Source organism: Misgurnus anguillicaudatus, chromosome 25 (genome assembly GCF_027580225.2).
Source record: "Misgurnus anguillicaudatus chromosome 25, ASM2758022v2, whole genome shotgun sequence".
NCBI lineage: Eukaryota > Metazoa > Chordata > Actinopteri > Cypriniformes > Cobitidae > Misgurnus > Misgurnus anguillicaudatus.
In genome coordinates, this window is record NC_073361.2 from 7,588,353 (window position 1) to 7,615,125 (window position 26,773).

General features: G+C 35.5%; 1 protein-coding gene and 4 non-coding genes across 6 annotated transcripts in view; 4 read left to right on the forward strand and 1 right to left on the reverse strand.

Annotated features, from left to right (window-relative positions):
- Positions 1-7,413, reverse strand: part of LOC129426409 (phospholipid scramblase 2) — a 61,018-nt gene extending 53,605 nt beyond the window's left edge. Inside the window, exons 1-4 of one of the 2 annotated variants that reach the window (XM_055182673.2) lie at positions 7,195-7,413; positions 4,339-4,422; positions 4,205-4,243; positions 3,859-4,079 (exon numbers count right to left, since the gene is read on the reverse strand). In XM_055182673.2, the coding sequence (XP_055038648.2) occupies positions 3,859-4,079; positions 4,205-4,243; positions 4,339-4,369 (291 nt within the window). In that variant the 5' untranslated portion in view covers positions 4,370-4,422; positions 7,195-7,413. Of the gene's footprint in view, positions 1-3,858; positions 4,080-4,204; positions 4,248-4,338; positions 4,423-7,194 lie in introns of both variants that reach the window. The other variant, XM_055182672.2, reaches the window with a different exon arrangement.
- Positions 20-91, forward strand: trnaa-cgc (transfer RNA alanine (anticodon CGC)). The gene has a single exon. It is a non-coding gene; the product is annotated as a tRNA-Ala (tRNA).
- Positions 210-281, forward strand: trnaa-ugc (transfer RNA alanine (anticodon UGC)). The gene has a single exon. It is a non-coding gene; the product is annotated as a tRNA-Ala (tRNA).
- On the forward strand, positions 413-484 carry trnaa-ugc (transfer RNA alanine (anticodon UGC)). Its single transcript has one exon. It is a non-coding gene; the product is annotated as a tRNA-Ala (tRNA).
- On the forward strand, positions 848-922 carry trnaa-cgc (transfer RNA alanine (anticodon CGC)). The gene has a single exon. It is a non-coding gene; the product is annotated as a tRNA-Ala (tRNA).
- Positions 7,414-26,773: the final 19,360 nt, after the last annotated feature.

The window sequence follows — 26,773 nt, forward strand, 5'->3', positions numbered from 1 at the left end:
CTTTGGAGCGTGCCAAGCTGGGGATGTAGCTCAGTGGTAGAGCGCATGCTTCGCATGTATGAGGTCCTGGGTTCAATCCCCAGCATCTCCAAGTACTTATCCGGTTTAAGAACACCTGAGTAAGTGCTTTACAAGTCATATAGAAGTTCCTTGCCTCTAGTAAGACGAAAAACCCTAAACATCTTAGACACTTTTGGGCTTACCAAGCTGGGGATGTAGCTCAGTGGTAGAGCGCATGCTTTGCATGTATGAGGTCCTGGGTTCAATCCCCAGCATCTCCAAGTACTTATCCGGTTTAAGAACACCTGAGTAAGTGCTTTACAAGTCGTATAGTAGTTCCTTGTCTCGCCTTCTTGCCTCTAGTAAGACGAAAAACCCTAAACATCTTAGCCACTTCGGAGCTCATTAAGCTGGGGATGTAGCTCAGTGGTAGAGCGCATGCTTTGCATGTATGAGGTCATGGGTTCAATCCCCAGCATCTCCAAGTGCTTTTCTGGAATAAGAACACCTGAGTAAGTGTTGCTGTTGCATCTTATTTTGCAAGTCGTATAGAAGTTCCTTGTCTCCGCTTCTTGCCTCTAGTCAGACGAAAAGCCCTAAACATCTTAGCCACGTTGGAGCTTATTAAGATGGGGATGTAGCTCAGTGGTAAAGCATGCTTTGCATGTATGAGGTCCTGGATTCAACCCCAGCATCTCCAAGTGCTTTTCTGGAATAAGAACACCTGAGTAAGTGTTGCTGTTGCATCTTATTTTGCAAGTCGTATAGTAGTTCCTTGTCTCGCCTTCTTGCCTCTAGTAAGACGAAAAACCCTAAACATCTTAGCCACTTTGGAGCATACCAAGCTGGGGATGTAGCTCAGTGGTAGAGCGCATGCCTCGCATGTATGAGGTCCTGGGTTCAATCCCCAGCATCTTATCCGGTTTAAGAACACCTGAGTAAGTGCTTTACAAGTCATATAGAAGTTCCTTGCCTCTAGTAAGACGAAAAACCCTAAACATCTTAGACACTTTTGGGCTTACAAAGCTGGGGATGTAGCTCAGTTGTAGAGCGCATGCTTTGCATGTATGAAGTCCTGGGTTCAATCCCCAGCATCTCCAAGTACGTATCCAGTTTAAGAACACCTGAGTAAGTGCTTTACAAGTCGTATAGTAGTTCTTTGTCTGACAGCAAAGCCACTGGTGTGTTTCAATGACATTCTGGACTTCTGATAGGATTTGAGTTAAGTTTCAGCTTTAAAGCTGTGCCAGAGGTTGACCCAAAATATTTTAAAAAGAGTCATTATGCACAATTGATCAAACTTTGAAGGAAGTTAAAAGAATCAAGCTCCTTGAATAATTCTAGGCATAAGATAGGCTACCCAAAAAGACTCAATTAACAAGAAGGTGTATGTGGCTAATTGTCTAGTGACCATTAGAGACTGCTCGTGCCAATTTGCATGCTTGTATCACCAAATAAACCACTATATCACTTAACTGATCCACTAAGGTGCCAGCCATCTTGAAAAATGGCCACCATCTTGAAATTTCAAGTGGCTCGGACAGTTTTCTTGTCAAGTGACCCATGGAGACTGCTCATGCCAATTTTCACTCTTGTATCATTAACTGAACGTTTATATCACTTAGCTGCTCCACTAAGATGTCAATCTAAATAATCAAATATTAATAACAACACAAACATTTTGTATCGGCACAACAGTTTTACTAAAAAGTGTAATTTTGCTTCTTAAAAGTGCCCTTCCACATAAAACCATTTTACTTGTATTTTTTATATGTGTTAGGTCCATATGTGTTTGTGTTGTGTCTTGAATGTGAAAATTAACTTCTACCTCCTGTTTCAGCTCTAGCCACTGAAAAGAAATAAGCGGAGAAATCAGGTCAATTAGAAAAGCTGCTCAGTGTGACATTGAATTGATCAAGCTCATTACTATTCATAAGCTCTCCAACTTGAGACCGCGCCCACAGAATATGTGAAGAGTTTTGTTGCAAAACGAGATAACCACTGTTTTTTTAATTGTTCAGAAATCTCGTTTTTTGGTTGTGCATTCCAATTAATTTCAATGCAACTGCAGTTGGTTTGTTTTGATTTAAACCTTTATAACTTAAAAAATACAGCTAAGCAGCACCATAAAACAAAATAATAACATGATAACATAATAATAAACATGTTTTGACAAAACTGTAAAAAAAATGGATTTCTCTCGTTTTGCAACGAAACTCTTCATGTGTAGTTCAATGAGTTTTCCTAACAAGTTACAGCAACTGAACGTGAACCATACCGTATTTGGGCCATTGTTTTTCGTCGAGAAGAACGCTGGATTTGAAGAGAGAGTGCAATTAAAAATAAATGCTACTCCATCAATATTAGATCTGGACAGAATGGCGCAGCTTATGTGAGTAAAACACTTTAGTGCTATGTGTCACTATCAGTGGCGGCCGGTGACTTCTCTTCCGAGGGACACGAATTCAAGCGAATTCATGCTGCACAAGCATCGAAAGGGTTTATGATAAAAGAAACACGTGTGTGCGTGCGCTGCTATACACGCGTCAAAAGGGTTTATGATAAAAACACTTCCAAGTCGTCAATGCGGCTGGCCTATCAAAACAGACAACATACCTCAGACAACAGTATAAAACAATAAAAACGACAGAGAAAGGGCACCTTTAAAAAAATAAAGCAATAGATTTATTACTTATACATAACAAACCTCTGTGGCGAAATGTTGAAAAGTATGTCGATGCTATATTTTTCTCTAAATACCACTTGGTTTGATATTTTGTTATCTAATTCGTCACCACTAATTGGCCACCATAGACTGTATAAAACATAAACGTAGTGTCTGTGATATCACCCTTAGGTTTCTGAGGAGCATTTATAAAGCCCAAAAGTGGGAAGAGCCGGCTGTTGCCATCTTGGGAGCGTGCCACTCCTGGATAACCAAAAATGAGCAAAGAGGCGGAATATGGGTGGAGCTGAGGTGGCTGGTTGCTGAACCTATGCCCGTCTAGCTCAATGGTAGTGACAGCATGAACTTTGTAGAAGTCTTTAAAAAATTCAAATGAATGACTTACAAAAAAATTCACCCCCCTCACAGTTGTCATAAAGAACAAAATTAGCCATATAGACCAAAACCACTTTTTGTACCAGCCTGTAAATATATATATATATATATTTATCTTGTAAAGTTGGGCCTTTTAACATGGGGGTCTATGGGATTGACTGCTTTTGGAGCCTGTCTCTAGTGGCCAGTCAATGAATTGCAGTTTAAGTTCCTTCTGTATTGGATTCACGAGAGAGACAGGAAGGTTGCCCCTTGGTGGCCACACCACAGTGAAACATTAAAGGGATAGTTCACCCAAAATTAAAAATTCTATCATCATTTACTCACCCTCATGTTGTTCTAAACCTTTATGAGTTTTTATTTTATTTTGATGAACACAAAAGAAGATATTTTGATAAATGATGGTAAGCACACAGCTGATTGTAATCATTGACTTCCATAGTAGGAAAACAAATATTATATTATTATAGTAAGTATTGTGATAAATGATGAAGAAGATATGTTTAAAAATGATGGTAAGCACATAGTTGAGGGTACCCATTGAATTCCATCGTATTTGTTTTTTTCTACTATGGAAGTCAATGGTTACAATCAGCTGTGTGCTTACCATCAATTTGTGTTCATCAGAAAAAAAAATTCATACAGATTACATGAGGATGAGAAAATGATGACAGAGTTTAAACTTTTGGGTGAACTATCCTTTTAAAAGAAGAGTCACAGAGTTACGTTTGGTTTGTAAGGTTTGATCCGTATTATTTTGTTGTTATGCTTAAAATAAAAAACAGACTTTAGATTACCTCTTGCAGACAACATGGGAAGAAACAAGACATGCATTTGAGTGGGCGGTTGACTGTGATGACTTCGTGTCCAAAGTTATCGAGGATGCGAATGGTGAAAGATCGCAACGGGCCGCAGCACTGACGCGTAAGGCAGTCATTTTCCTCAACCGCGTAGAAAACGTTCTGCCCCAAGGAGTTTCGGATCTCATATTTATTGTTGCTCTCGAAGCCTACCAAAGCTGTATAAAAACACACAATCAATATTTTGATTAAGTACAATACACTATTGTTTATTGTAATAAGATATTGTACAGTATTGCATATACTGTATGGCAAACATATGTAAATATAATACAGTTTTTACCTTCAATAAGCTCCACTTTCTGTTTAATTAGAAGCTGATCTATCTAAGACAGATAGAAAAGAGGTATAATACAATAAAATAACATACAATTTAGGATAGAGTGTAGATTACTACTTTTCAGAGATATCAGTTACCTGTGTTAGGTACTCTAGTCCAGGTGGACATCCAGGTATCCCTGGATTGGGAACCATATACATATTCATAGGCTGCATGGTCACCTTTAGAAAAGATAAATATGTTCAATATTATAGGCAATCAGATTTATCACAAGCTACAGATGTGCAGTATAACAGCAATTAAGATATGATTTTAGGTTGATATCATACATTCATGTATAAGATAATGTGTATATTCAAAGTGATGTAACTGCTCCGTTTCATTCTAATGTTTGATGTTCACTTAAACACCTCCTTTGTTGTTTAAAGCTATATATATATATATATATATATATATATATATATATATATATATATATATATATATATATATATATATATATATATATATATATATATATATATATATATATATATATATATATATATATATATGTGTGTGTGTGTGTGTGTGTGTGTGTGTGTGTGTGTGTGTGTGTGTGTGTGTGTGTGTGTTTTTAGGAACACCTGTTCAATTTCTCATTAATGCAACTATCTAATCAACCAATTGCACGAGCTCACCAAAATTGGACATTTAAAGACTGGAAAAATGTTGCCTGGTCTGATGAGTCTCTATTTCTGTTTAGACATTCAGATGGTAGAGTCAGAATTTGGCGTTAAACAGAATGAGAACATGGATCCATCATGCCTTGTTACCACTGTGTAGGCTGGTGGTGGTGGTGTAATGGTGTGGGGGATGTTTTCTTGGCACACTTTAGGCCCCTTAGTACCAATTGGGCATTGTTTAAATGCCACGGCCTACCTGAGCATTGTTTCTGACCATGTCCATCCCTTTATGACCACCATGTACCCATCCTCTGTTTGCTACTTCCAGCAGGATAATGCACCATGTCACAAAGCTCGAAACATTTCAAATTGGTTTCTTTAACATGACAATGAATTCACTGTACTAAAATGTCCCCGACAGTCACCAGATCTTAACCCAATAGAGCTTCTTTGGGATGTGGTGGAACGGGAGTTTCTTGCCCTGGATGTGCATCCCACAAATCTCCATCAACTGCAAGATGCTATCCTATCAATACGGGCCAACATTTCTAAAGAATGCTTTCTGAAGGCGAAAGGGGGTCAAACACAGTATTAGTATGGTGTTCCTAATAATCCTTTAGGTGTGTGTGTGTGTGTGTGTGTGTGTGTGTGTGTGTGTGTGTGTGTGTGTGTGTATATATATATATATATATATATATATATATATATATATATATATATATATATATATATATATATGAAGAGTTTGGTTCCAAAACGCAATAAATCCATTTTGACAAATTTTGGTAAAAACGTGTTTTCTATACCAAGAAAGTGACAAGATGAAAACAACTATTTTCTGTTACAAACTTTCACATAGCATCTTTAGGTTATAAAAACATAAAAAATTCAAATCCATAAGTTGATTTTCAAAGATTTATTATAAAAACGGATTATTTTTTCCACAAAATGCAATAAATCCATGACAAGTTTTTATTCAAAATGCTATAAATCTATTGAATCAATAGCCTATATAAATGTGCATTCATCTTTGCCATGTTATATTCATTTAGTTGACTAGTTGTACACACTAATTAAAAATATAAACATTAATGTTATTAATCAAAACACTTACTTTGTCATATTAAGAACCCTGTAGCAATGAGAAGCTTGATGCTGTCGGGAGAACAAGCACCCGTCTCCCGAGTGCCTCTCAGGGAAAATATTAGATGCTGATGGCTTACGTTTCGTTCCCATCACAGAAAACCATCACAGGTTTATCAATGCAATTAAAGTATTATTTTGTTTTGTTTGTTGATCACAAAGTACAAAGTAGATAAGGAAAACTAGGACTCCGTGTACTCAGCGCGCCGCCATGTTTGTTTACATTGCGTGAATGGTGCGCTGTGGGATATATTGCATTCTGTAAAAAAAGGGGGAGTGGCGTTTATTGCATTTTGGGAAAAAAGGGAGAAAAGATGACAGAATAACACGGCGGATATTGGATTTTGCGTAAAATTAAGAATTTACTTTTAACTACTGACCTGATATAATGCTGATTTTGGCAGTAACTCATTTTTTTCAAAAATGGCGTTTATTGCGTTTTGGAACCAAACTCTTCATATATATATATATATATATATATATATATATATATATATATATATATATATATATGTTAGGGTTATAAAATATTGAATAAACAAACAATAGTAGATTACAATTCATTTGGTTAGTTTCAAGTTATTTTAGAGAAAATTGTGGGGTTTTATTTTTCATGGAAAGGTTTATGGGTGTTGAGTTGTCATTGTCAGACTGTTGCATATGTTTAACATATTAAACTACCTTCACTAACCCATAGTTCACTAAAAGAATAAAACGCAATACATGGATAAATAAATGAATCAACATCAACTATAAGGATAAATATATGATTACAATAAAATGTATTTACATTAACTTCCATATACTGTAGCACAATATCTTTCATACAATCATTATCCCATCGACAGACAATCAGATCTAAGACATTTAAATCTAAACGACTGACAAACATAAACCTAAATATGATACTAGATACTAAATATGTTAGTTATGAAATTACTATAATAAAAAACTTGGAAACAATAAATAAATATCACAAATCTGATTTCAAGCTATGTGTAGACCTAACGTTAGAGGAATCACAACAGTTAATCTCACGCAGTAAGTGCGCTCAAATCTGATCGGCCTGTAATAACTCAACTATTACAGCACTTAAACTAAACAAAACCAAAGTTTATAAACATAACGACATGTACAAAAGTGCTATTTTTGCTTTGTAAATCTGTTTATAGGATAAAAACCCACCTGCTTCGTCTTATGATAAGCAGTATAACGGGTTGCCTTGGGAATGTCAGCCCCATATTGAACAACGTATATGATTGGCTAAAATACTTCCCACGTGGTCAAAAGCTCCTCTGTCATCTTACGCTTTAGTTGAGATATCCCGGAAGAGAATCAACAAATCCCTTTCTTTTACTGTCTATGACAAATCCTACTATGGTAGACAATTTGGCGTATTGACGATTGGATTATAATATTAAAATTGCGCCTTATTTTGATGTCGTACGCCATCATGCTGATCGTTCTGAAATCAACACCCATTGCTTCATTATTACTGATTACGTAACCTGACGTTCGCCCTGTAATCTTATAGAGTGCCGAAGTCATGACGTCACTTTGTAGGCCAACCCGGAAGTTAGCGGCGCATGGGTTCCCTCGATCGAAAAGCCATTCATTTTTCCCATAGACTTTTGGAAAATCGCAAAAAATAAGATCTGTGTTCAACAAAGAGTTATGAACCTTACACGTTTTGTCTATCAAGATAATCTTTATAAGTTAAACGAAAATTTATACATTTTGAAGCCTAAATAAAGCCGTCAGATATAAAATGCTAACGGTATGCTATAAACGGACTACAGCGCACCGGTCGCGGATCAACGTCATCATCAAGCTTCCTCAAACTTTATTTAAAAAAGCACGCTCGCTCATTGTGATCTGCGCTGTTTATGGACACTTATCCACTTTTTCATGAGAAATATTGCACATTCGTTATTTCCAAAAATGTTAGAAATTTTGTTTACGCGTGATTTTTTGTTAATGTTTTATTTATTTATTAGTTTAATTATTTCGTTAGTTTATATAAACCTTAATATTATCATTGTGCCCCAAATAAACATTAAAAATTATATTTCACTGTATTATGTTTGATTGTATGTTTGCATACCATTTGCTAATTCGCCAGAAAAAAATACAATAGTTTTAAGATAACTATACAATCTCTGAACAAACAAAACACAGTTAAATTCCAAACATTTAATATAATAGTTATATATAATTATATATGTTAAATTTAAAGAGAATTGTCCAATAGCATCAATGCTTAAATACAATATATTATAATTAAACCATATATGTTCTCTAAATAAACCATATATACTAATTTTGTTCACATTTTCTATATATTTTTACCTGGTAATCCACAAGCCCCAATGTGAGAGCCTGTGTAGTAAATTGTATCTCACATTACTGTGAGCTGACTGGTGTATAGTTACAATAGTATAACATTTAATTTTTGGTATTTGTTAGACAAGGGACTTACAGTGCATTCAAGCTATAGATATCAGCGCGTTCTCTGGGAATTAAACAAAAGTTAACAAATTGCTCCAATCACTGATCCACAGAAACATTGCAGCACGTTTTGTAGTAAACATCTTTATTTTCATAAAATAAGTAAACTTTGTCTCCGGACAAAACAAAACATGTCAAACTACAGTCTCTCCACAGTACAACAATATTTGGAAAAACTACTATTTGAAAAGACTAAATATATAACGCTATGTATGTTAACTGAAAGGTAAACTTCTGAGAACGTGAGGCTGAAAGGCTAGTGACAGATTTCCTGTCATGATGACGTCTAAACTCCCCGCCAAGGATGTAGTCCCTATTAGCAACTTGTTAGCAACCACCGTTTTTAAGGCACAATAAAGTTTAAAAAAATCACAAGCAGATTATAACTGGTGTATTTTATGTCATAGAACAAAACGTGAAAATATTTAGAGGTTTTGTTAACCACATACCTTATTTCAGGCGATTTAGCAAAAACCCATTCAAAAAACCCATAGACTTCAGGGCGAGGGAACCCGTAGTGCTAAAATGCTACCTCACTTCCGCGTTTTGGCCTACAGAGTGACGCCATTACTTCGGCACTCTATAGAGACAGAGCGCAGCGCGTCACAACCTGAAAGCCACGCCCACCGGGGGGGAAAGGAATGGGCTTGTTTGAGATGAGCAAATTCTGCGCAGAATCGATCACCGGTGATCCGCGCAAGATGCATGTCGGTTAGAAAAGTGTCCGACTTACGTCCGACTTGCTCTGATGTCACGCTGACGTGTGCAAAATAACTCTCGCGATGGAGAGGCGGGCTCGTCGGATTCTACAGCCGAGCGCAGTTGCTCTCCACCGACTGCGTTGACGAAAAGCACGATGGGAAAAGACTTGCTGAGGACACAGCTTAATGCTCATTGGCCAGGTTATGTCAGCTGATGACTTGTTAATTCTAAAAACTCTAATTCCTGTAGTAGTTTTTATATTAATTCAATTGTTCTTTGACATTTGACATTTATATTTTTTATGAATTCCTGTAAACTTCTGTATTGGTGTTGATTTATTTGTACTGTGAGCTGTTTATATTTCACACAACAGAAACGAATTTGTATTACCACTAGATTTATTCATCCCAACATTAACTAAGTAACCTTTTCCAGTAACGAACAGTTCACCTTCGTTGATTCTCCTTATAAACATTTTTATGTAAATTAATTTATTGGTATTTAAGTTGCATCTATTTAATCCGCGATAAAATACGCGAACGTGATCTCTGCCTATGCTGACGTTTGTAGTCGACTGGACTGCGAGTCTGCGAGATTGGTGAAGTGTCTGACTTAAAAGCTCTTTTTTCACTCCTCCCCTTACTGCATCCGTCTGCTCTCGTCTGAATTTCAGGCAAGGCAAGCTGCATCTCAAACAAGCCTAATCCAAAGCCGTTTCTCAATGTCAAGGAAGGATCCTCGGAAGCTAGAATTTCGAGGATGCTACGTCATCGACGTCCGTCGAAGGACTGTTCCAATGTCGAGGATCCTTGAAATTTCAGCCAAGGACTGAGTCCTTCGTTCGAGAAATATCCCATATACAGGAAAGGATGCAAATTTGTATCCTTCGCGCTCTTCACGCGCTGAAATCACCCACAATCCTATGCGCGCAGCACCGAAAGCACACCTTTCAATCACGTAATGACGCAATGACGTGCACTTGCTAGCCTGTTCCATTTAACGTGTTCTCCGAATGCTTAAAAGGAGCCTCGCCTAGTCTCTAAAGGAAGTGACTTGAAAGGACTAGTCCTGCCAAGGAAGTATCCTTGACATTGGGAAACGGCTCAACAGTCTCCATTGACTTTGTATTGCAAAAGGTCGCCTCCTTGTCATTTCTGGCTTATAACAAAAAACTGAATAATGCCTAAAAGCTGCTTTGGGACAATATGTACAGCTAACAAGCCAAAGAACACAGAAATAAGTTTTTATAAGCTGTCGAGCCGTAAAACCCAGTCTTTAAGGAGAATAAAGTGGATCGCCGATTGCGTTTCCCCCTATTGGACGCAGTTTTACTAGTGGGAGTGCTATGAGGGGTTGCCTGTTTCCATTTCTGTGTCTAGACGCTCGTTTTTTGAAGTCGACAGCTTATAAAAAATTATTTATTTATTTTTTTGGCGTGTTAGATGTACACCTTGTCACACAGCAGCTTTTAGGTATTATTCTGTTTTTAAGTTTAATCTGTAAATAAGTTTTTATAAGCTGTCGACCCCAAAAAACGAGCGCTTAAAGACACAAAAACGGACACAGGCAACCCCCCACAGCACCTCCACCAGCAGAACCGCGTCCACTAGGGGGAAACGCAGTCGGCGATCCACTTTTTTCTCCCTTGAAGGCTGGGTTTTGCGGCTCGACAGCTTATAGGGGCTTGTTTCTGGGTTCTTTGGCTTGTTGGCTGTACATATTGTCCCAAAGCAGCTTTTAGGCATTATTCAGTTTTTTGTTATAAGCCAGAAATGACAAGGAGGCGGCTTCTCGCAATACAAACTCAATGGAGACGGTTGGATTGATTTCCCCCCCGGTGGGCGTGGTTTTCAAATTTGCATAACGGCGCTCTGTCTCTATTTGATTGGCTTTTCGCTTGTAATCTTATGAATATTAACTATGCATTAGTTACAAGTACCGCCTGCTAAGTAATATTCAAGAGCAGTGCATGCATTCGCCATTCTTCATTACTAAATACAAATCCAGAAAGACCCGAGTTGGAAGAGTCACCTCAAATTGCAAACAAGGATTAAATATCATTTTAATTGATTTGTAAAATAATATTAACAACTTAGTCATTATTTGTTGAGATTTTAACGCCATAAATTTAGTCTGATTCATATTTAAAGTCAAACCTAGATGTTTAAACATTAACACTAAGTGTCTGCAATATTTTCCTTTATCAAAAGTTCGTCCATAATAAACACAACCTGTGGTCCAGGACAGGTTGTAACAGGATTGCTGTGGGTAAAAACTTAAATCATCCCCAGATATTATGCTCTAAAAGGATATGTGCACATTCAGCACCCATGTTAGACATCAAGTATACACAATCAAGGTTTCTGATAAAGGATTTACAATGATATTCAAAATTGTTCCTAAAAAAAAAGGTCATGCATTTGTGAATGACGCCAGTATAAGTTAAAGTAATGTACAAAAAAGTAAATCACATTTAATATTGGTAAGCATACATTGGTACTGTGTGTAATTTATATGCTGTCTGTATTGACTTTATGCTAAGTTGTTGTTATAATTATTATTATAATTATTTTATTTATTCATTCATTTGAAAAGATCCAATAATTGTCATTAAGAAAATATGGTAAATACTGTATATGACCAGTTTATACAGTTTTACTTTTACTTACACAGAGATTTACTTATACATTGCATGTTTAGTGTTTTTCCACATGGTGTCTTGGGACAATATTTATACAGTGGACACAAGAGTGCAGTATTGAGCTAACACTACAGTTAAAAGCATAAGAATTGGAGAAGAAGAAAAAAACTCAATTGTGTGGGTTTGTAGTCGGGTCCAAGTGTCATAAATAAAATCTGTAACTGAAATACAATACAATTTAACAATATAAAAACAATATTAATTATCTAATTTTATTGGCATGACAATGTTAAAAATAAGGAACCTCGGGTGTACAGTAAATAAGTATATGGAATTTACTCAAAGAACTGCACTGTTGAAATTATTTAAAATATATATTAGTTTTATTTATTATTATTATTATTTATTTATTTATTTATTTATTTTTACGACACTAATCAATAGGAGGTTAAACAAAACAGGTCTATGACATATTCTATACAGTGTCTAAACATACTGAACATCTAAACAAAGGATTACTTTTTGTAACTTATGCTTAGACTAGTCTGTTAGCTGTTTAGACTCTGTTTGACTGCTGTTCATTTTAGCTGCTTGAGATGTTTTACAACATTGACACCTATACTGAACTGAATCAAAATCTGTACTGTTTTGAGCTGAATATAGTCATTGTCTTGTCTATAATGGGCTGTAAGTGCCATTAAAGCGATAGTTCACCCAAAAATGAAAATACTGTCATAATTCCCTCACCCTCATGTTGTTCTAAACACAAAAGAACACAAAAGAAAAAATTTTGTTCATAGATGATAAGCACACAGTTGACAGAAGCCATTGACTTTTATAGTATTTGTGTTTTTTCTACTATGGAAGTCAAAGGGTATTGTGTGGTTACCATTATTTATCAAAAATAACTTCTCTTGTGTTTAACAGAACAGAAGACAAAAACAGGTTTAGACGTTAACACGAAGGTAAGGAAATTATGATATCATTTTTTGTTTTTGGGGGATGAACTATCCCTTTAAGTGCATAAAGTGTCTAACATTTATACAAAACATACTGTTACAGGCATTTTCAATAATGAATTAACGTTACTGTAAATCTACTTTGAAACAGAGAGCACTATAAAGATAGATACCATGACTTGCTAGACTGAAATAGGGTGCATTTAACCGTGATTCAGTGGCGAAGCATCTAATGTCTGTCCTACATAATTCTAGGCAACTACAGCAGGGCATGATAACTTTTCAAAATTATGAGGTCAGAGACCATTTTGTTAGCAAACAGGCACTGTGTGGTCTCATGATTAAACTTGTCTGGCTAAAAAGTCTCTCCTCCGCTTCTGGGAAAGTAGGCTAAAAATCCTCTCAGCTGGTGCTGAAGATGCTGGTAATGGCAATAAGTTTTAGGCTGTTTATAGAATCTGTTCCTGTTTTTAGCCCAACAGAATAATTCTGGTTCAGTTAATGAGTACTACTGTAGATGACACTACTGTATTTGTTTTGATGTTTGCAATGGACATTAATTACTTATTATATGAAACAGGGGCAATCGTTTTAGAAGTGAGAGGACAGAATGTTTTAATGTTTTAACTTTAGACAATAAACTTTATTTACATTTACGCATTTGGCAGACACTTTCCCAAATTGACTTACAGTGCATTACAATATACATTTGTTTTTTATCATTATGTGTGTTCCTTGGGTTCAAACCCAGCACATTTTTACCACTGAGCTATACAGGAGCCTATATATTTATGCACTATTTAAGTGGTTTCCGGTTTGGCTACATTTTTGGTGTTAGCCATTTGTTTACAATCATAACTGGTTTGCATAATACTAATAAAATAATAATAATAATAATAATAATAATAATAATAATAATAATAATAATAATAATAATAATTATTATTATTATTATTATTCATAGTATTATTCATATTACTATTACTATTATTATTATTACTATTATTATTAGTATTTGTAGTAGTATTACTATTATTAATGATGATGATGATGATGATAATGATAATAATAATAATAATAATAATAATAATAATAATAACAATGAGAGGAACATTTTAACCAAAAGAGAACTTTCCTAAAAATCTTACACACTGAAAGCCCTAATGCTGTTTGTACTTAAAAACTCATGCAATCATGACTTAAATTTTGCATTTTGGATCCATAACTTAACTATCTGTGTTTATTTAACTTATTAACTTACATAATCCATAAATTTAAAAAAATCAAGTGCAATTAACTTATCAGTTCAAAATGCTGTGAGGAATACCCATAAGCCCTTGCACCTGGAAATTAAGATTGATTTATTTTTGGTCTAAGAATAACAACTGGTATGACATATAAACCAGTTGATTATAACATTTCTTAGAGTTTTCTTTGTTACATTATTGATTTTTTTTGTTGTAAATTATTGTTTTTTTGTGAAGTCACCATTCAGGTGATCAGTGTTTCCTTTGGTATGCATGCACCACATTTAACTAATTGTATTTCTTTCCACTATAAACAGTGCAGTGTGTTGTGTGCTTCTGTGGAGAATTAAGTTCATTCATTCATTCATTCATTAACAAAGAGTCAGTCCTGAATAAGAGCAATAGGCTGTGATAGAGGCACATTTTTAATATTTGATCTTACATACTTGACCAATCCAATTTCTGTTTGAATCATTTTGTTGAATTTCATTGTTGGAGTTCACATTGACATTGAGGTTGAACTATTTAATGTAACATGAAAAGAGGGCACATGAAACTATTATCTTGCCAACTGTGCCAGTGCATGTTTTTGCTGTCTTTCATTTTTTATGTTAAATCTAGTATGCAATCTCAATGAATGTTTAAATGCGACAAATAAAAATGAAAAACTGTAATTTGTTTTGTAATATTGTGGTATTTTTTTTTTTACAAATGACTTATTTGTGAGCTTCATTGTTTTTTAAAAATGTATGTGCCCTCATAATCTTTAATCAAAAACGCAAATCTCCTCCCCTCCTCAAAACGATAGGTGTGGTCGAGATCATCCGGCGCTGCGCAGACCGATCGCCGAGGTTTGCGTTTGCAGTCGAGGGAGGAGCTGAAGACGGAGCAGTCAAGCTGGACACCTGCTGCTTGCCGTAGTGACGTGTGTGCTGTGTTTCCTTTTTTTATCGCGAATGAAGTGAATTAGAAGAGGAATTTGATAAAAACAAACCTTTTAATAAAAAAGCAACCAGAAAAATTCTATATAGAATATTTTAATATATTGCGAGAGGCCGCGTCCTTGTGATTTCTGGCTTATAACAAAAAACAGAATAATGCCTAAAAGCTGCTGTGAGACAATATGTACTGCTAACAAGCCAAAGAACCCAGAAACACATTTTTATAAACTGTCGAGCCGTAAAACCCTGCCTTTGAGGAGAAAAAAGTGGATCGCCGACTACGTTTCCCCCTAGTGGACGCAGTTCTGGGTTCTTTGGCTTGTTAGCTGTACATATTGTCACACAGCAGCTTTAAGGCATTATTCTGTTTTTGTTATAAGCCAGAAATGACAAGGAGGCGGCCTCTCTCAATACAAAGTCAATGGAGACGATTGGATTGTTTCCCCCCCGGTGGGCGTGGTTTTCAGGTTATGACGCGCTGCGCTCTGTCTCTATGGCAGGTGGGCGGGGTCCGGGAAAAGATCACTGGGATTAGCAATTAGCAACACGACCCAACTTTAAATGATCCAATCAGATTTCGATGAACAAATTCAAATCCAGCCCTACTGTACCTTATTTCATTTCAGAAGCCAGTTTTGTGGAAAATAAGGCAATCGCGACTTCCGTTTCATGGTGACTTTAAATCAATAATACACTTTTAAGAATTTTAACCTGCGTGTTTACACTAAAATCACATTGTAAAAATCAGATGCATTTCTAATTTCTCTCCACATATGAAAGCAGCAAACCGCATCAGATTCAATGAGGTTTGCTGTTTACACTATCACAGAAGCAGAAAACACACGTGAGGACCAAACTAACTTGGGTCACATTCAGCTGGAGCTTGGGGATTGCAAAAAAAAAACCTAACAAGCAAACCTTTGCATAAACGTAGATGTTTGAATTTACAGCCATTGAGAAATCTGAGAAAAGGCAATTTCGACAGTCTTTTTAGTCTTCACACAGATACATAAAAACACACATTTACATACCTTCTTTCCATCAGATGAGTGTAAATATGTAAATGAAACTTCCAAGCTCATTAAAGTTGTGTTAAATGATGACTGCTTTCCTGGAATGCAAATATTGATCTCTGCATGTAGCTCTAATGAGAGCGTAAGATCGAGCAGGGTCTACAGCAATGAGCGTACGAAAACATATTCAATTGACTGTATGTACACTTTCATGCAAAGTGCCACTAAATATTTTAGCATATTCCATATTTGTATTCACAGGTGCATACATAAACGAAGGAACAGTGCAAAGTATAAATTATTAATTAAGCTGTCAAGGTACAGAGATTTGCACCCTTTTTGTCAAGTTATGATCAAACAACATTATGCAACATCTCAGAGATGGAAGCCAAACCCAAAACACCAACTGAACAAACACACAGAGTCATCGGGGTTCCTTTAAAAGCATGACATGTTGTCTAAGTACGCACCACAGAAAGTGAGTTTGTGTGTGTATTTGAGCATATGAGGGGTCTGTGCTTTATTCACTTGGGTAATCTGGCGGCCAATCCTAACGAGGTTGTCACAAACCCATATAATGAGTCTCAAAAAGATAAATGTAAAAGTGTATCCATTACTGGGCCATCTTCCTGTTCATTAGCTTAGCATAAGGTTACAATACATTACTCTAACCCCTAACAACGTTGCCTCCAACCCTTCGCTGCCCTAAAGAAGGAAAGTGCAATTGCACTGAGTCCGCTATAAGTATGTCTAGTCTAGTAAAACAACATTAGGCGCATTCAGGAATTATCATAGCAACGATACACAGATATGCTGTCATCTTTGTATTGTATCTGCTCTTTCTTTGTCTTGGTGTCTTCTTTTTTGCAGAGCGGAGACAGTATGGTTCATTTTGGCAGGCGGCCTCTGTTTCCACGGCAACTTTATAATTGCTTTGGAAGCGGTCCAGACGCTACTGGATGCCGAGGAATTATTGATGTCAAAAAGAAACATGTATGAAATGAGAAAATATGTGTGCAGCCATATGGTCCTGTGCACATCCGCGTACAATGAAATTGTAGCGTCGCTTTTTACGATGTTTTTCAAAGACAATTAAAACGTAGCAACACATGCTCCGTAAAACGCTTTGATGAGTGGGCATGTTGTGACCTCATTAAAGCACTTTGCATGTCGCATTATCGCTTTACCTAAATTTCGTGTTAAAAAAGGAATCTTACGTAGGTACGTACATATGTGCGTGATAATGTAAGGGTTTTTATGCTTTAGAGAAGTAGGACAGCGTGCTGGTTTGACGAAGCATCTAGTACTATAAGTCGGTAGTAAAGTGTTCCTCTTCCACCCAAACACTCCAAGAATCATAGACGCATTAACCAGGGCTCTTGTGACACTCATTAAAATAACATATAGTGTCCCCAGTTTAATTAACAGGGGATGTTTTATTGCTATACATGGGCGTGAAAATATCTTTATAGTGTGAGAAAAACACGCAATCCCCTCTGTCCTCATCGCCCAAACTGTTTTCCCGTTGTGTTATGAAAGAACGTGCTAATAGGAGATGAAAATTACTTCCTGGCTGGTCTTTTTTCCTCTCTGCTTTTTGTGGGCTTAATTTATGCCCTGCGAGGAGGAGTCCCTCTTTGGTGAGAAGAGGCTAAGATCGGTGTGAAGTTTGTTGAATGGAGCAGGGGCCAATAGGCTCGCCAAACACGCACACACACACAACGCTAACAGTACAAAGACAGTATTCACAGCTGTGTGTACAGAAGACAGACCACGATGGAACTGCGCTAAATGTTTCAGTAGATCAAGATTACAGGTCAAGATCGTGTCACGACGGCAAGCATCACTATTGGTTTTGCTCATACTTTGCATTGCTCACAAATTGTAAACTTTAGCATGTAATTCAGCGTACATTGTTTGTGCGTAAATGATACCTAAAATCATTGGCTCTCAAACTTTTCAGCGTGCATCCCTTCGTGGCCCCCTTCAATGAAAATTCATGACATAAAACAATCTAAATCTGGTTGGTAGCTATCATTTTCTAAGGTTTGATTGCACAGCATAGCATCATGTCATGCCCCCAGTTTGGGAACCACTATATATATATATATATATATATATATATATATATATGTAGATGGTTTCAGCAGTAACAACATAAAAAAACGGCTTTCGTGGTCATCACGCAACTTCCGGTAAACTCAGCGAAGAATAAATAACACGTAGATTACATAGGAACCCAAAACATTTGTTATTTTCGACGAGTTCAATTTCAGCAACTAATCAGACCACTAAACAAACAGTAAGTTAAGTTCGGACCAGACGCTTATCGCGTCACCGCACGTGCGCCTACTTAAATATACAAACATACACACACACAGACACACACAGACACACACACACACACACAGTCTCACAAAGTTTCGTTATATAGGCTAGTCACGTATTTTTTTTAATTCTTTTTTCGTGCTATTAACACGAATTTTCACATTTTTTCGTGATCGTATAACGAATTCCTGTTTTCGTGTGATTATCACGTATTGGTTACTTAACTTCTTTTTCCTATTTTTAAACCATTGTCGCTTTGGTTTAGGGTTAGATTTGGTGCTTGCATTAGAATGTCACTTTATATATTGGTTTATACTATATTTTCTGATTTTTTTATATGTCGCCTGGCGTTAGGGTTAGAGTTGGGTTTGGGTAGGGATGTCATTTTATGTAAATCGAACCCTAAACCGAAGTGACAATGGCAAGAAAATAGGACAAAACAGTTGAGCAACCAACACGTGACAATCACACGAAAACAGGAATTCAATATACGATCACGAAAAATTTTGAAAATTCGTGATAACAGCACGAAAAAAGAATAAAAAAATATGTGACTCTATAATGAAATTTCGTGTATATACATACATACATACATATATATATATATATATATATACATGAGGGTGATCTCTTTTGACTTGGGCTATTGAAAGCAGCACTCATACACCCCAACAATCACCCACAACACCCTACCATTCACATTGCAACCCAGTGTCAACATTTTAGCATCATGGATTTTTTTTTTGCATAAACAAGGACCTCAGAACATGTAAATGTATACTTTACTTTACTTTAATGTATACTTTACTGTACTGTACTGTACTGTACTGTACAAAACTGTACCTTTTCTGTTGCTGTGGTGGTACCCTGATCCTTTGTGTACATTTATAGGATTACTAAATATAATGTTGTACTTTTTTGGGTACATTACTGTACATAAAGGTATAAAGATTAACCTATGAGAGTAACACGCCCAAGCAACAGAAACTTTTTTTTTGTACTTTTCTTGTTTGACAGTGTGTGTTTGTATACTTTACAAGCTACAGTTTTAAAGCAATTTCCCACTGCTCACATTTCCCTGTTGAAAAAACCCCCAATAAAACCATTACAGAAAATTCTAATGGTTTCCATTAAAATACCAATAGGAACAATTAGCTTTTACATTAAAACCACTACACTGTAGTGTGTTTTGGGCCATATTCCATTAGAACCAATAAAATTTCCAATAAAACAAATAAAACCAATTGAATTTCTGTGATGGTGTCTATTGGTTTTTTAGCAGTACAAAAAACTTGCTGTAATGACAAAATGACATGGAGAATGCATTCACAAGGACGGGTATAAATGAAGAGGGGAGAGTATCAAAATACACATTCCTGCCAAAGCCAATGGAAATGAAAACAATCCAAAAGCAGATCACCTTTGCAGAGGGTTTGGCGACAGCGGGGGACCCTCAGCAGCGCGGGAACGCGCCCCTGGCCGTCAGGAGCGCGCTGTCAAAAAGCGGTTACCAACTGTCAACCGCGGCTAAAATGATTTCTGAAAGAGGGGTTAGAAGTTCAGTGCTCTGCTTCTCCCCGTCCCTCTCAGGCGGATGGAGGGGAAGCCCTGTCACCAGCACCAGCCCTAAAGTGATTTATTCACCTCGGAACAAACTCCACAAGCCCACCGCATCACAATCTGTGCTTTCGTTTTTCCTCAGACCAGTTTTTGTGACGCTCGTGACCCTCGTGCTGCCTGTCAGCTTTGCCGAGGACGTCATATGCAAATAACAGTGTGCATGTTTCGTTTCTGCGTGTACAACAAACAACCCAAAAAGTGTGTGAGGGGACATTTACTGCAATAAATTAATTAATAAAGTCATTTTATTAATTGTGTAGTTTTTAAGTATATATACAGTTGTGGACAAAATATTGGCACAAATATGAGCAAAGAAAGCTGTGAAAATAAATCTACAATGTTTCTCCTTTTAAGCTTTAGGCTAATAAAAAAAAACAATGCTTTATTAAAGTCAAACTATTGAAAATGGGTATGAGGCATCATATTATTAAATAAATGTTTTTTTTTTTCAATAATACACACTGGACACAATTAGTGGCACTCCTAGAAATTAGAAATCAAAAATCTAAATTTTTTTTTCCATTGACACACTGTTAAAAATAAAGGTACAGAAGCTGTCACTGGGGCAGTACCCTTTGAAAAAGGTCCTAATGAAGTACTAATATGCCCTATTTGGGTACAAAAGTGTATCTTTTTGAAAGGGTACTGTCCCAGTGACAACTTGTGTACCTTTATTTCTGAGAGTGCATTAAAATTTTCTTAGCACACCAAGGTGACCAGAAACATGATGTTCTCCAGTCATGGCTTTCTCTTTTACAGGGAATAAATATTAAGTAACACAAAGCCTAAATCCCCTTATTCATTCATCACAATGAGTAAACCCAAAAACTATATCTGATGTTCAGCAAAATAATAATCTGAGTGGACAAAGACTCCCAGATGGAGAACTTCAGAAATCAGTTGAATCTTGGGGTCAAAATGCTTGAAAAGATATTAAAGGAAAACAGCACCTCCATCACCACAAGTTGTTTGGGACACAGTTTAAGAAATCCTCTGCTCTCATACAAAAACAAACTCCAGTAGGCTATATTAATTTGCTGTACTGGGACTTTAAACATGACTGGGTTCTGTGGCCATATGATTTTTTTATTTTTTTTTTTTTTGCAGTAGGAGCACAAGATGGCTTTGGTGCACACAGGGATTAAAAGGTGCCTCATGTCTACAGTTAGAAACACCTCTGAATCTTATTGTTGTGAACCTACTTTTATATCAGATGTCCTGGACATCTTATTTAGACATGGCTTTATATCAAATACCAACAGAAACAAAAAAATTATATCTGTCATATAGCCATCCCAGTTCCCTGACCTGAACTATTCAGAAAATGACTGAAGAGGAGAGAGCAGCAACATTTAAAGTATAGAGAAATAATCTAAGATCACTTGACATGAATTCTTCATCCTTCTAAGACATCATAATACAAGACAAATAAATATAGCAAAAATGTTTAAATGAAGGGGGGGTGTATTTAAGAAACAAATAATGGTGTTTTTCCCCTTACTTTAAAATATGTTTATCAATGAAACATTGAATTTGTATGATTTTTTTTTTATTAAAGCTCAAAAGTTTTTTATAGCTTTCTGTTCTCATGGGTGCCAATATTTTTTGTTCACAACTGTAATACTTAAAATATAATTGTTGACCAGTATTTTTTTGTGACAGTGGTAAAGATTTAATAATGTTTATAATTGTTTAATTATGTCCATCTCATATTCCATTAATTGTGATAAATCGACCTGATTAATAAATCACAATCTACACCTCTTTGAAATATAAAATATTTATATCTAGTTTAATATAATATATTTTAAATATAAAAAACATATCATCATAAGATTACAGTAAGGTTGTATTTCTTAACATTACTTATTGCATTGGATAACATGAACTAACAATACAAATTACTTCCATAAAAATTATCCATCTTAGATGTTTTTTTTTCAGTATTTTCTAATACATTTTTAAAATCAAAAGTTGTAAATGTTAACATATAAGTTAATGCACAATACTTACCTAAACACTTGCAATGATAAAAAAAGATTAATCTAAAAAAAAAAAAACGATTATTGCTCATTGTTAGCTACAAATACAAACTTTGTAAAGTGTTATGAAAATGATATAACCTAACTCCCAATGACAGAGAACAGGTCTGATGTTGACTGAAACACAGATGGGCGATTCTCGCGAAATTAGACTTATGAGGTGTCATGAAAGATTTTGATAAAAAAGTAAATGCAAAGTAAGAGTATCAAAATAAGAAGCATATTACAAACACCTCTTCATGTACTATTTGCACATGATTTCAAATGACATCATACAAACCAATTTTGTTGTTTTTTCCACATTTAAGTGGAAAATTTTCATTACCGCAATGTGTCCATGAATGGATTTGGGTTATTTGACATGGAAGTATTTATAATTAAAAAATCTAAAAAATAAAAAGCTTCAGTGCATGTTATACTATAAACATTTACAGTAAAGAAACATGTGGTTTTTGGTGATCATTGATAAATGTAGAGAAAATAATAATGAATATAAATGTGTCCAAGAAGAATTTTCTCATCCTACGCAACAATTTTCAATCATTGTTTAAGCCCTCAAGGAACTAACATTTAAAAAAAAATAGTTGGAAGGGACATAATTGACTGTGACACTCAAGATGGCTGCCAGGTAAGCAGTTCTTATTTTTCCTCTCCAGATAAAAATTGACATTTTGTTTGTCATAGTACCTAGACAGCTTTCTCATTACCGAAACATGAGTTTGTAAATGTATATATTTAATGTAATATCTTGTTGCGGTAATGATAATTTTTTATAATGATAATCTAAAATATGTAAATAATTTTATAGAAAATATGTTTTAAATCCTCTATAAATAATGGTTTTAGTAAGTTCAGACTTTAATCTTATATGTGAAAAAAAATTGGCTTTAAGGGCTTTTTAAAAATTCTGATGCTGGACATGGATTTCGTGAGAATGGACACTGGATTTCGTGAGATTCACCCAGATGTTGACAATTAGTGTTGTTTTTTGTTAGAAAATCTGACTTAAAGTGTCCTCATCATCTACATTAGTAAACATACATGAGGCTCACAACAGACATGAAGAGATCTCCGAGAAGACCTTTTCCATGATAGAGGATGATAGTCTGGCGTTAGTTAAAAGGCCGCACTCTTTCTGTCTGTTCAGAGAGACATTGCCGTGGTGGCTCTTTCTATGCCATCTGCAAACCACGCTCCGTCCCGAACACGGGGGATCACAAAGGTGTTATTTTTCAAAGCAGGCCCTGTGCGCATCCCGCTGGGCTGGCCAGGCCGTTCTTCAAGGGAGATGGGGAAAACTTCTGAGGGCGTGTGGCCCTCCCTGTCGCCCGCCTCCTCCGAAGCAGCTCTTTGAGGGGGTCATAACTGTGGCCTGTATAACATGGGTTACTGCTGATGCTGGTTGGTCACACTTGATGAAGCCTTTAAAGAATTCTCCCTTTCATGCTTGGTTTCTATTAAAATTCTGCAGGTCAACGCCTGGCTCCCAGACGGGTTGAGAATCTGAGCGTTGCAGCTAGGGGGCACTGTCTAACCATGTTTCATCTGATGAGCTCTCACCCATTTACTCAAAGATAAAATGAGTACTCTCCATTTTAGCTAGAGCCGCTTTGGAAATGTGGAGACTATAGTGCTTCACAAAAATGAAATGGACTTAAAGGACTTTAGACACAAAGGATCTTCTGTTGTGTATGCAGTTTGTTTTGTATGTATATGATCTAGAATGAATAGAATTGGACATTGGATTATAATACTTATGTGATAATCACATGAAAGAAAACAGTGCTTTCATATAAATTTGTAGATGTTAAATCGTGAATCTAACAATACAAATACATAAATTGTAGAAGTTAAAATCATGATTACAGACAAAAAAAAACACACAATATGATGTACTGTTTAATTTGGTATTGTTTTTAATCCAAAGTAGACTAGAAAGTCAAATTTAGATATATATTTTTTTGTGTTTCTTTAAGAAATTAGTTAAAAATGGTTTAAACGTTTCACGTTATTATGAAACTCCTTTCTACCCCTATTGTTTTATATCTTATTCTAAATGATAACAATAATGTTTATCATTGTTATTGTGGACATTGGACTTGTATTATTATTAATTCTTCATCCAACATCAAGAATAGTTTGAGACATATGGGGCGGTTTACTAAAATAAAAGTCCAAATTGAAAACAACTTGCACTGACATAAAATGCATAAGTGCCCTTTGTTTGCCTTAAAATGTAATGTTTTAGTAAGCCATGTTTGTTAAAACTAGTTATTTCCTATTTAAACTATGGCCTAGTCATGGCCTGTCCAGGAAACCACCCCTTAGAAAATTAATTTAAATGTTTTAATTTGATATAATTTAAATATCAATGTTTACTAATTTCTCAAAAACCTTTGTCCTCTATAAAATAAAAAAAATAAAATATATCTATTTTAATTTATTTTGTTATTGTTTTGTTGTTGTTGTTGTTGTTTTTTAATAATATTAGGCTACTTCTTGAATTTTGGGCATAAAAAAATCTAAGTATTTAATTAAAATAAAACTACACGCTCAGAAAAATGTTGGGTTATTTTAACCACAATGTTGGGTCAAAGGGGGACAAACCCAGCAGTTAGGTTAAATTAACCCAAAAAATATTTATATTTAACCCAAAAATGGGTTGAAGCAACCCAGCATTTTGGGTTGAAACACCTATAGGTTAAATTACAACCCAACAAGTTTGGTTGTTCCATTTTGACCCAACGCTGGGATGAAAATAACCCAGAATGCATTTTAAAACAAAATTAGGTTGAAACAAATTGCTAAACGTATTAATAATATTACAAATTATTAGATTAAAACTAGGGCTGTCAAAAGATTAATCGCAATTAATCGCATACAATATATATATATATATATATATATATATTTTTTGCATAATTTATGTGCGTGCACTGTTTAATTATTTTATATGCACGTTAATGTTTATATTTAATAAACATTTACATGTATATTTATATATTTTGATATATTTTCATATTCTAAATAAAAATAAAAATATACCTAAATAAAAAATTACTTAAATTCATACATGTATGTGTGTATTTATATACATATAATATATATAAACAGTACACACACACACACAAATGTGTGTGTGTGTGTGTACTGTTTGTATATATTATATGCAAACACAAACTTTTATTTTGTATGTGATTAATCTTTTGACAGCCCTATCAAAACTTTAACCTATTTTTTATAGGTTATATAAAAATAGGTTATATTTTTTGTATATAAAATTAAATAATAAAATCCTTTCCTCCATCCTAAAAAAAGAAGCACATATCTCACTCTTGAGTTAAAGCAAACTTCCTTACATTGACAGTAGTGGATCATAAGAGAATAATATAGCTTAATCGTGTCATCTGTGCCAAACATGTGCACTTCAGTCCAGCACACAGAAGACAAGCCAAAGCTGTTTGCCAGTTTTTCCACTTTTCCAAACTGTAAAGCGAGAGAGGCTGAGGTTTATCTCTCCTGAGACACAAAACAGCACTGAGCCATCGCTGTGCTGTTTACACTAACATACTGTACACACACTGCAATGTGCTGTCAACACCCTCCAACATCACCAGAGTCCATTTACATATTTACACACACAGCGGGGGCAAAAATAAAACTGTGCACCAAATGAATACAAATGCGAAGTAGTAGAACTTGTTTTAATAGGTGTATAGTTTAATTAAGTCTATATTTAAGTCATAATATTTAACTAGTGACTACATTACCAGGGCTGCACTGCCAGAGAAATTGAAATTATATATAGCTTTTGCAATTTACATATATATCATACAAATAAACACATACACACACATGCATTACTTGGACCATATAAATCATATATGTTTATAAAACAAGAGACTATCACAGACTATTTAAATATGTGAACTAAAAAAAAAACATAAATTGTATAAATCATACATTTTACTACCGTAAACAAATATTATAGTCCTTGTTAAAGTCAAAGTGTCATTGTGCTGTAATAAGAAAATTGTTTTATAACAGCAGTGATAAGGTCTTATGTTACTGTATGTACTATAATCTTTATCTTCTCAATCTTCTACTATACAAATCATTGTTTTCATAAAGTGCCCCAATTGTAGAGCCAAGAGCTTGAGAAACAGTTTTTTTTTTTGCTATCACTGGATATCAGGCATTCATCCACCAGTGTTATTCCTTAATCCGATTCATTTGGCCTCAACGTGGACTGGCGTTGTGTGTTTGGAAGGGTTTCGTGAGCATGATGGATGTTATTGTCAGAAATGCCAAGGTCAATACACAACGCTCATGCAAAAAAAAGGGGCTTACTTATTTCAAAAGCACCTCCCATGTATCATCCTTGCAATCTGACCTTGCCTCCTTCTGTAATAACATTCTGCAAGAGGACAACTGCTGGGTTCATTCTGCGGTGCTGGCGTCCGTCGGTAATCTAGGCCTTTCTCACACACATACAGCAAGCATGCGATCGATTTCGAAGACTCATCCGTTTTGGTGTAAAATAAAGAATGGTATAGTAATGCGTCGTAAGTATTTTGGCATCAACATTGGTAAAGTGGTTTAAGGTTCAAACTTAATCGATAAAATACACATTTACAGCATACGCACGCACGTGCCCTGACATGGAGTATTTTACCCAGCATGTCTTGTGAAAACATCATGGATAACTTTAATGGACTTGTTTCACAGTACGTTCGGCTTTCAGGCCAAAAACGGCATCCCAG